This window comes from Eurytemora carolleeae, unplaced genomic scaffold (genome assembly GCF_000591075.1).
Source record: "Eurytemora carolleeae unplaced genomic scaffold, Eaff_2.0 scaffold459, whole genome shotgun sequence".
NCBI classification, from domain to species: domain Eukaryota; kingdom Metazoa; phylum Arthropoda; class Copepoda; order Calanoida; family Temoridae; genus Eurytemora; species Eurytemora carolleeae.
The window spans coordinates 204,551-215,450 of NW_019396361.1; the positions used below are offsets into that span (position 1 = coordinate 204,551).

Genomic DNA, 10,900 nt, shown 5'->3' on the forward strand with positions numbered 1-10,900 from the left:
AACCGGAAATTTTCCGGTTTACATCATGGAAACCGGAAAAATTTCCGTTTTACGGAATGGAAACCGTAAAATTTCCAGTTTCCATTTCGTAAACCGAAAAAATTTGCGTTTTCCATTCTGTAAACCGGAAATTTTTACGGTTTACATAACGTAAACCAGAAAATTTCCGGTTTCTGTCACGTAAACCGTAAAAATTTCCGTTTTACGGAATGGAAACCGTAAAATTTCCAGTTTCCATTTCGTAAACCGGAAAAATTTTCGGTTTCCATTCTGTAAACCGGAAATTTTTACATTTTACATAACGTAAACCGGAAAATTTCCATTCTGTAAACCGGAATTCCGGCATCCATCCATATATTGTTAGTGTTACTAACTGGTGTTGTATTTACATATGTAAGACTTTAATGTAATTCTGGTACCAAATGTTCCGGAAATCGGAAATTTCCAGAACGATTTTCCGGAACAATATTCCGGAACGTTCCAAAAATTTCCGGAACGTTCCGGAAATTTCCAGAACGTTCCGGAATTCCGTAACAATCCGTAATTCCGGAACAACGTTCTGGAAATTTCCGTTTTACGGAAAAAAATCATTCCAGAAATTGTTCCGGAATTCCGGTTTTCCGGAACCTTTTCCATAATGGAAATGGAAAAAATTTACAGATCATTTCCGTATGTAAACCGTAACCCGGAATTCCAGTGGAAACCCTAATGCATTCTCAAGTTAGAAAATTACCCGTAGCATGTGTTTTCCCACCATTGACCAAACTCAGGATACTCTCTCCTCTCTCCACTTTGTATTCTTTGGCACAATTCACACATACTCTACAGAAGGAGGCTGTACATGAAGTTTTAAGTGGCCCTCCATTTTAAACAGAGTGGCATGTCTGATTTACAAGTAATTATTCATTTTTGAGTAAGAAAGTCAGGAAGATATCCTCGTAATTCGATTTGTAAAGAAATAATATCACTCAATTTTTTTAATTTTAAGATAATAGATGAAGTCCACATGTTATTTTTACTATGAACTAGACCATCCCTTTTTTTTATGGAGGGACAATAGAAATAATCTTCTGTTTTCCCTTTAACGAACCATAGATTGAAGTATGAAAGAAGTATTTTAAATACAATTATACCATTGTGTCTCATCTCATCTGGTTTCCCAGCAATTTGAATTCAAACCTTTAAGCTTATCATATACTGCTGTAAAGTTTATTATCATCATTATTTAGTTCAATATCTCTATTGAATTCAACTCTCTGTTTGTTTGAGTGTCTGAGAATTACACTCATTATAAATTTACCTAAAATTTTGATTGGTGAACTCAGTAAACCCACAGGAATTTTTTTAGCTTAGTTAATACATTGTAAGATGAGTGGGTTGACTTTTATAGGGAAAACTCCATGCTGGGTTTCAAAGCTAGTAGAAGTATAAAACATATGCATTTTGTCATGTTCATATAATAAATATTTTAACTTTTTGTAGAAACTATCAATTTAAAATAAAACTGAAAATCAAGAAGTATAACATTTTACCTGATTAAACATTTTTCTCATTGGAATTATAACCTTATATAATCTTTTCCATTCTAGATATTTATTGTATTCCTGAAACCATGATTTAAACATTAGTCTTGTAGTGTATTTACATGACGGAAGACAACTTTTGATTTCAATTTTTTATTTCTACCAACCTTTTAAGCAGCTTGCTGCATGGATATGTACAAATAGTCATGGAAATTTTTAATTTTAAACTTGAACTAAAAGCATGTTAGAAATAAAAAATGCGGATACAATTTTATCACAGAACTTCGGAGTTTTATACCATGGTGGAAAGCAAGTATCTCTATATAATGAAGACAACTTTTAATTTATATCAAGCTTTTAAACAACATGAAACAAGAAAACATGGAAACAAAGAGAAGCTTGTTATTCAAAAACAGCTTGTTAACAATTAAAACTTAAATAAAAAGTTTTCTTCATTATATTGACATAATCGCCTTCCAACGTTTTATAACTTCATCTCAGTAATTGTAAAAAAAAAAATATTCATGAAATATGCAAGAACAGTTTAAAAGATCTCCAAATAGTTAATCAACTAACAAACTAAATATCTGAAGCATTTTATTATCAGTAGGTTTAAAAAAAGGAGCTTTTATAAATTCTTTGGATGCTTAGAAATAACTCATTTACAACTGTAAACAAGTTGTCTTCATTGTATTCATGTGAACGCCGACCACTCTGTAACAAATTTAATATCATAAAGAAATGCTTTATATTATTTCAATAAGTATTCTACCTCAGGATTTTTATCTAAATACAGTATATAAGTTGCAAGCTCTTTTGGGCTCTTGTAATCCTGAAATGAATTAATATTATAATTAATGTTGCCTGTTGAATTCCAAAAATTGTCCATCACTTGCAACTTTCACCTATCCTACAGGATACCCAGGGGGGTAAGTTTAACATGTTTTTATTGGAATTTTTGTTTTAAATTTAATTTGCCTTATAGAATTGCAAAGCGTTGCCCCCTCCCCCCACCTTTGGGAAAGATTTTTTTGATTAAAACAATTTCTTTTGTGTAGTAAATTAAGACGATAAACTTTTGGTAAGAAAAGAAAAAGAAAAGCCGTAGCAGTTTAATGGAAAGTTGTATCTAGCTTGTATCTGGCTTATTATTTTTATTATTATTTCTTTTATAGTTATTATTATTATTACTATTATAATTATCTCCTCTTTTTTAAATTCCCGATAGCATATTTCATTTTACCTTTACATCTATATATGAATTTGGAGGGGCAATTTCTTTATAAGGTCCTGAACCTAAATCATCATCAATTATGGCAAAAATGAAAATTGAACGTGTAAAAACAAATTACCTAAAACAATCGGCACAATGTTCTGTCCTGCAAACAATTGAATTTTTTTAATTAAAAATCTTATTTAGTGTTTTATCTGGACTTTACTTGTAGACTTTGTTTACTTTCAATTAACCCTTAATTCATAGATTTGAAAATTTGATTACCAAGGGTACGCTTTAAACCCTTGTCTGGTAAACTGTTAGGCTAAATCCTTTTTTTTTTTTTTTGCGCAAAAATAACTCACTTTCAACTGTAGTTTTTCTATCTTAGAAACAAAAAGAGAGATTTCCGCAAATTCTCCAATATTGGTAACTTGGAAAGCCTCTCAAGAATAGGTTCCTGATTCCCTGGTAATTCTCGAAGGGTTCTCTAAAGTTGGCCCCAAATTTTCAAAGATTTTGGTGAATTGAGCTTTCACACTTGATTTCAAGAAATTCTAGAGAATTTCTCTGAAATATTTATCAGGAATTTCCTAAGAAAATCCTAATCAATTAAGGAAATATTTCTGGGAATTCCCGCAGATTTTCACCAAAATTGTTTACTGTGATTTGAAATTATGGTTTCATGCTGCAGAGATCATAAAGGAAATTGTGAGAATTCAGAACTCCTCAAGATAACAACGACAAATCCTGTCTCATTGTTACTGAGATATAGGGGTCAGTGTACAGTGTGCAGTTGTCGGACATGTCACTTTATATATGGAAGTTCAATTTCAAACTAATTCAACAATTGCTTTAAAAAGTTAATTAAAAAATTAAATTGTCTTTCCTAAGAAATTCCAAAATTTTTCAGTTACATAATCTTGGCAGAGAGAGTTCTCAAAAGAGAGATAAAACTTGTAGTTTCCCTCCATAGAATCATAACATTTCTCATTATCAGCACATGCTTTCTTGTTACAGTGTCCAAATTGATCCAGAGGCATCCATTTTTTCAACTCCTTGTTTTGTGAAAAAAAGATTAATGCTGTGATGAATATACTTCTCTTTGCTCTTCCGGAGATCTTATTGTTTCTGATTGCAAACTAAAGATCTTCAAATACATATTGTGCTTCATCTTGATATCCACATAAAGCTCTACATTTTTGACCATCACAGGGCAATAACGCACAAATTTTATTTTAATTGTGAAAAGATATAAAACAATTCTTATTGAATGCAAACAAAAATTTTATTGAGATCTGGCAACAAAATAAAAAAAGGAGGAATAGTTGAACTACGTAGACTGAGTAGAACCACTTTTCTTCAACATGAAACAGCACACAACAGAAGTACAGTTCAACTACTTCTCTTAAACTTGAACCAGTGCACTTTAGAGAAGTGGTTTAACTACTTCATGCTTTTCATACAATCAGTGGCCGAAATTAAAGAATTTGAGCGGTGGTTTAAATTTAAGCTGCGGTTTAAATATGGTTGGTTCCACTTTAAATTGTATCAAATGTTTCAAGATTTAAGCCGGCGCTTGATTTAAACAGGGTTTTGGCGGATTTAAACCGCGGCTCAAATTCATTAAATTCCATCTCTGGTCCAAGAAATTAGTTTACCTTAACATATTCTTCCCTTCTGGAGTTCGTCTTACAATGGGAAACAATCCATACAGCTAGTTGTCTTGTATCATTTTTTAAAGGTTCCCATTTGGATTGTTCAGTTAACTTTTCAGTCTTCCCAAACGGTGTATAGATATCAGAATCTCTTCTGTAGGTCATCGTCAAATTGAAAAAGGAATTAAACCTAAAGGAATTAAGTTTTTCCACAAACTCCAATTTTTCTAATCTATACATCTTAACAACCTGATGGTGTAAACCTTTGAGTTTTTAAACAGAATTAACAGTCAGAGGTCTACCTGACATCAGGTTTTCAAGATTTTAATAACAAAGTTTGTGACAAAAACTGAATTACGGTTTCCAGTCGTAATTTAGTTACACATAATTACACGTAATTACGCGTAACACTTTCTTTCACTTACAGAGAAGCATTACGCAAAATTACGTGCTAATTATGTATAAGAAAGAAAATTCTAGTTTTGCGTAATTGGGGCATAATTACGCGAAATTACATAATACGAAACCATTCCGTAATTAGTAAAGCACATATTAATTTTCAGAAATGAATAAAGTGGGAAAATATTTTAAGGACATGTGCGATACAATTACATATCCAATCTGATTGGATAATTTAAATACACTAATTTCCTTAGATTTTAAACTCAGGCTTTCTTCCCTCAATGTATCATTTAAAGTCTCAAACAAATTAGAATTAGAAATTTAAACGCCGAGGGATTCAATGATGAAAGAGAGCGGGTTTAATGAAAATTGTTGCATACCTAAAAACCAGCTTTTTATAAAGGAATGTTAAATTATCTCTTTTTGTTTTCCAAATTATATTGAGTTGTCAAATAAATTGCCTGGATTCAGATCCATTTATTCCATCAAGAAAAGGACTCTCATAAGAGAAATAAACATAAAACTGTTTTGAGCTTCTCTTTGTAGGAAACTAAAGAAATAAAACAATTAATTATTTCCAGAATTGTGTAAAGGAGATTTATTTGTATTATATTAAAGATGATTTCAAATGATCCTCCATGCAAAGATGACAATGCCTGATTCACTAGGGTTCCCTTGAAACTTTTATTTAATTAATAATATAGAAGATGTTATTGTTTTATTAAATTTGAGAGTGTTTTATTCTAAAATATCTCCTTCAGTAAAGAAACTGCAATTAAAAATATTTTGTTTTGAAGGGCACTTCTATTTAAAAATTGACAAATGAGTTCCGTTGCAATTTTTTTTTTCAAGTTTTGTTGCAGGTGGATTTGTAGCAAAGACCTACTCCATAACAATTTACTCAAGATGTATCCATCCAGGTCTGCTTGTTACCAAGATTAACCAAGACTAACTGCTCAGACTCTACAGGCCACTCAGGCAATATCTCAACCAGGATTAACTCTCAGGCTCTAAATGACACACAGGCCGAATTCTCAACCAGTCTTAACTTCCCAGTTCTAAAGGACACACAGTCTAATGAAATTGCTACACAGGCAATTACTATTCTTGTATAATTCAACAAGTAAAAAAGCTTTCTTTCAATCTTACTTAGGTTTCTGATAACCTGATCAAAACAAGAGTCTTATTCAACTAAACTTTCTTCAATAACTTAGGTTGCAAAGTTAACAGGAATTGAGATCATTCAAATTTCTTATGTTATTGATATCACATGATTAAGACCATCATTTATCGAACAGTTAAAGTTTAAGGTACATATTTAAAGATTAAAGAGAATAGATAAAACGCATTGAATCCTCTCTGCCCATATTTTATAGTGTGATTTAAGTATTTGATTGAAACACAGTTTCAATAAATAATCTCATTAGGTCTAAGCTTTAAACATTATATCTTTTATGACGTATGGTACTGCAAATTTACAGAATTTCATGTTTACGCTTTTTGCTACAGATTTGCCTGAACCATGCTGAGCCTACTTCAGATCTCACCATAAATATCCATCAGTAAGTGTTATATTTTATTTTATTAAGACTCATTAAAAAAAAATTTTTTCATTAAATTTTTTTATGTTTTTTGAACCTTTCTCCTTATGCCATACTTCTTTTTTAAATTCCAATAAATCACAAGATCATTATTTTAGGAAAGTTAATCGTGATGTTTTTAAAAAAGTTTCAGAGGAGAAAGGAAATTTTTATTGATGAGCCTGTTGTGAGCCATGATAAGCCAGGAGCTGCTGACCACATTAGTGTTGATTGGAATGTTTTGTTTAATTCAATCCTGTCCAATTCAGGATTTTGCCCTAGTTACTAAAGGTTTCAAGAATCAGTTGTATAAACTTAAATTTATAAGAATTGATAATTGATTTCTAATTCCTACTTGATCAGACTAAGCTTTCAAGGGTACCGTTGTAGATTGGACATTGCGATCTATGTATGGAGGGTCACATAAAATTTAACAGATACTCCCTTTAAGAAAATTAAAATTAAAAATGAGTAAGTAAATAACACTGCTTATTAATTTAGGTGAAAAGAAAGCATTAACCATACTATTTACTATTGGATTGAATAGTGAACTATCATTCACCCTTTTTAATCACCATACACATACCCCCACTATTATTATATAGCATTTATATTGTCACAACAAATTTTTAATGAAAAACCACGATTCATGAAGTGTTAAAATGTAAAAAAAATTAACCAATAATTAATCTCTATAGTCTATATGTACCCATAAATTGCAAAAAGTAAATTTTAACATTATCCAATTAAATAACAATCTTTAATATGTTTTCTCATGTGTATAAATTAAACTTTTAACTATTATGAGTTTATTAGTTTTAGTTTGCATGATTCTATCAATACTTTCAAATTCTAAACGGTTTCGAGAAATTGGATTATTGCTTATGAAGATCCTTTAACAGTTTTGTTTCGCATCAGAAGAAAAAAAGGTTTTTTTCTGGGAGTGAGCTATTTTGGCAAACCAGCCCCCCCCCCCCTCCTCCAAAAATTTGTGTGCAACCTAGCAAAAAAATAAGTCTTGGAAGGTTTGATTAAAACTTTGAGATATGAGGGGGGCTGTCCTGTTGTATCCAAAAAAATTAGGAAAATTCAAAATTATTGTATTATTTTGTTTAGATATTGATTTCTAATTTTCCTTTCAAATGACTGTACCTTAAACTGATATATATTTCTTGTATTAAATATGATACTGTCAAAATCCCTAATATTGGCCAACAAAGACCTATAAATATTGAAGTAAAGTAAAATTCAAAAATTTGATTTACAAGGTTCTACACAATTAGTTAGAATGCAGTTATGACCTGAAATGAGATTATTAATGAAATTGATAATTTTCAATCCTGTATCTCTGCAATCTGTTGTTGTATAATGTTACAGTTCTGCTAAATCTAATAGGTTTTCGATATCAAAGGTTTATAATTCAGATTGCAAAGATATAGATTTAGAAAATTTAAGTTTTTGCAAATTAATTTGATCAAATTAAACATTTTATAATTTTATGCAACTAAAACATTTCTAATTCCTCATTTTTTCTTTTATGTCAAAACTTGGCGTGTACAACAATGCTGTTTAAGGTTATAAATATATATAAAAAATATAAAATATTCAAATCGTCAGACAAATTCTCAGTGGTAACGTGTGTGTGGTTTTATTATAGAAAAGCCACTTCGCACCCCTCTTCTAGGAGGGGGAGTCCAGAGTTCCTCAAAGAGTAATCACCACCACCCAAATGTGTTTTGCGGCAAGTGTGCTCCTCAATTGGTAAACACCGTAAAATTTTGTTTTCTGAGATGTTGATTTTATGCACTTTTATCACAATTTTATTGACTGTTTTGACTTAAACTAAAATTTCAAATTGTTTTCAGATTTGTTTGGTCAACAAAAACTGAGAATAAAGGCACAGTTCATTTTAGCCGAATCTTAGATCCAATTCGCTCATTTAATGACTGCATTTCATGATTGGCATTAAGATACTAAAAGGTCAGGCTGCCTGTTTACTAAAAATTATCTCATCCCAAGCAAAGTAATATCTATCTCCGTTTAAAAGATATTTTCAAAAAACCTTTACAGTGTTTAGATTTCTGTATTCGCCTCCTCAAGTTCAACATCTACAACAAAACTAATTATATGCATGGAAAGAACATAAAATTTTGAAAATTAGTCTCATCCCACCCCCTACTGAAAATGAAGTATTAAGTCCACTAATAATGTGTTAAAGATTCCTCTCTGTATAAGGAGTTTAAAACAATAACATTCAGAGGAAAATGCCGCAAACATTCTTAAACTTGAAACTAAAAAAACGTAATAAATTTCTATATTTCTAGGGCCATTAAAAGAGGTCAATATGGTATTATTTCTAAGTAATAACTGATTTAATGTTAAGCTTATTTTGGCTGATTACCAATTGAGGTGGTGGAGATTACCAATTGAAGAGCGCTTGCCGCAAAAGACATTTGGGTGGCGGTGATTACTCGCTGAGGAATTCTGGACTCCCTCCTCCTTCCAGTAATAATTTCATGGTTTTAATGTTGCTTTTCAAGCCCCTATTTTGTTTTGTCATAGAGAAATTTTTTAAAGAATTTGAACTACATTTTGGGACTTCTAGATGCAAAACAGCTATTTTTGGGACACTCTGTTGGGTTGTTGGATTGTTTATACTTAATACATATCTAAACGGCTGAACCGTTCAGGACAATATTTTGTTTTGACAGACATGAGCCCAATTTATGGCCGGCAGAAATTCAAGAGATTTTTCTAGAAATATTTTGATTTGGAAACATTTTTCTAAATCCACCAGAGATTACAGAAAGTTTCGCAAAATTTTACAGTAATGATTTTTATAATGTACACTATACCCGGAAAAATGGTTGTGATATTTACGAAAATGGTAGCAATATTTTAGGATTAAAACTTACAAGAAAGATGGATGCAAAGCGCTCTGAAATTCTGGTAAAAATATATGATAATAAAAATTAGAAAACCTGTTATTGGTTACAAAACAATTGTTCACGCAGCAATCATTTTTAATAAATGGTTCTTGTCCATATCCAAATTCAAACCAATCAGTAAACGCATAAAACTTTAAAAGGAAGTAAGTGAAAACAACAAAGAATTTTTAAATTAAAATTAGATTTAATAAATTTCTAAAAAAATATTCACTACGAAGCAAAAATGTTTTAGATGTTGTCATGAGGCAAATAGTAGTTAACCTGATTGGCAATGTGAACACTGCACAATTTATGTATTTTATCTTCATTGAACATTATTAAATATCATAACTTGAGTCTGACAATAGTCATCATATTCCACAATGTTATGGGTCTCTTTGTACTTTAAAAAAACAGAGAATACTTTATTAAAATAGTTTAGATTTCACCTTGGAATAGTAAAGAATATATTTCAAAGGTTTTTTATCTTCTTCGCCCACTTTTGAACTTGACTGACAAGTATAATTTCCTAATCATTAATAAAAAACTATTAATTTTCTAATTGTGTTTTATTGTGTATTTTCTTCTTGAATTGTCATGCTATATGTAATAAATTTATGGTCGACTTAACAAACTTTCAGTAACACTAAAGTCAGCATATTATTTGCAATTTGTTTTTTAAAACTTTCCAATATGGTGATTTTAGACCTGAAGCTGAATAATCAAAGAAAGAAATGGGTTATATCAGATTTTAAAAAAAAAACACACTTTGTTCATCTTCATCTTTATTTTTAGATTCCTTCTAAATGTGTTAAAAATTAAAACCTGCTGTAAATGTCATGTCAAGAATAGTCCAGGAGGAATTGAAGAAAATCAAGCCTAAAGCAGTAAACAGTTTTAGCTTGGGACTTATTTGTTCCACCTTAATGCACTGGTTTGCAGTGTGCATATTGATTATTTTTGCAAGTAAAGAATTTTGTTTCAAAGGAACTGAGTTTTTGCAATAATACATGTGTAACCCAATGTTGTAGACCTTAAATAGTTCAAACTATGAATTCTGTCAGATAAGATAATCTAAATTTAAAATATCAAAGATTTACACCATCAGATTTCAAACATATGGATTAGAAAATTTGATTTTTTGACTCAATTCCTTTGTCAGACAATTTGAAAATATTATTTTAATAATTTATGATTAATTTTCATATTTGAATTATAAACAATGCTTAAATTGCAACATTTCTTTTAAGTTTGCGGTATTTTGTGTTTCTGGGAATTTGATGAAGTTAAAAAACTCACCTAATGTAAATAATATTAAGAGGAAAACAACCCATTTTATATGTGTTATCATCTGAAAAATTAATCTAGTTATTATAATAATAATATTGTGGAAGACGATGCCTGGCCGCGTTAAACTAGTTCCACAAGATTTAACAGAATGAGATAGAACGGATACGGGACATAGTACTGATATCATCTCTACAGTCTACACGTGCGATATCGATATTGACTCTAGTTCTGAACCCTCTAGTAATAAGTTATAAGAAATATATGTATACTGGAAGTTATTTATGCGTTTTATTAGAGTCTGACTCAC

The 10,900-nt window shown here is 30.5% G+C and overlaps 1 protein-coding gene across 1 annotated transcript; it reads right to left on the reverse strand.

Annotated features, from left to right (window-relative positions):
- Nucleotides 1–729: 729 nt before the first annotated feature.
- LOC111701726 (alpha-(1,3)-fucosyltransferase C) lies at nucleotides 730–10,691 on the reverse strand. Its single transcript, XM_023473135.1, has 13 exons — nucleotides 10,603–10,691; nucleotides 10,129–10,182; nucleotides 9,753–9,832; nucleotides 9,358–9,455; nucleotides 7,529–7,598; nucleotides 5,258–5,346; nucleotides 4,398–4,584; nucleotides 3,626–3,794; nucleotides 2,876–2,902; nucleotides 2,767–2,819; nucleotides 2,296–2,355; nucleotides 1,533–1,604; nucleotides 730–822 (listed from the first exon to the last, which is right to left on the reverse strand). Exons 1-13 carry the CDS (start codon nucleotides 10,652–10,654, stop codon nucleotides 730–732), a joined length of 1,104 nt encoding a protein of 367 aa, XP_023328903.1. The 5' UTR covers nucleotides 10,655–10,691.
- Nucleotides 10,692–10,900: the final 209 nt, after the last annotated feature.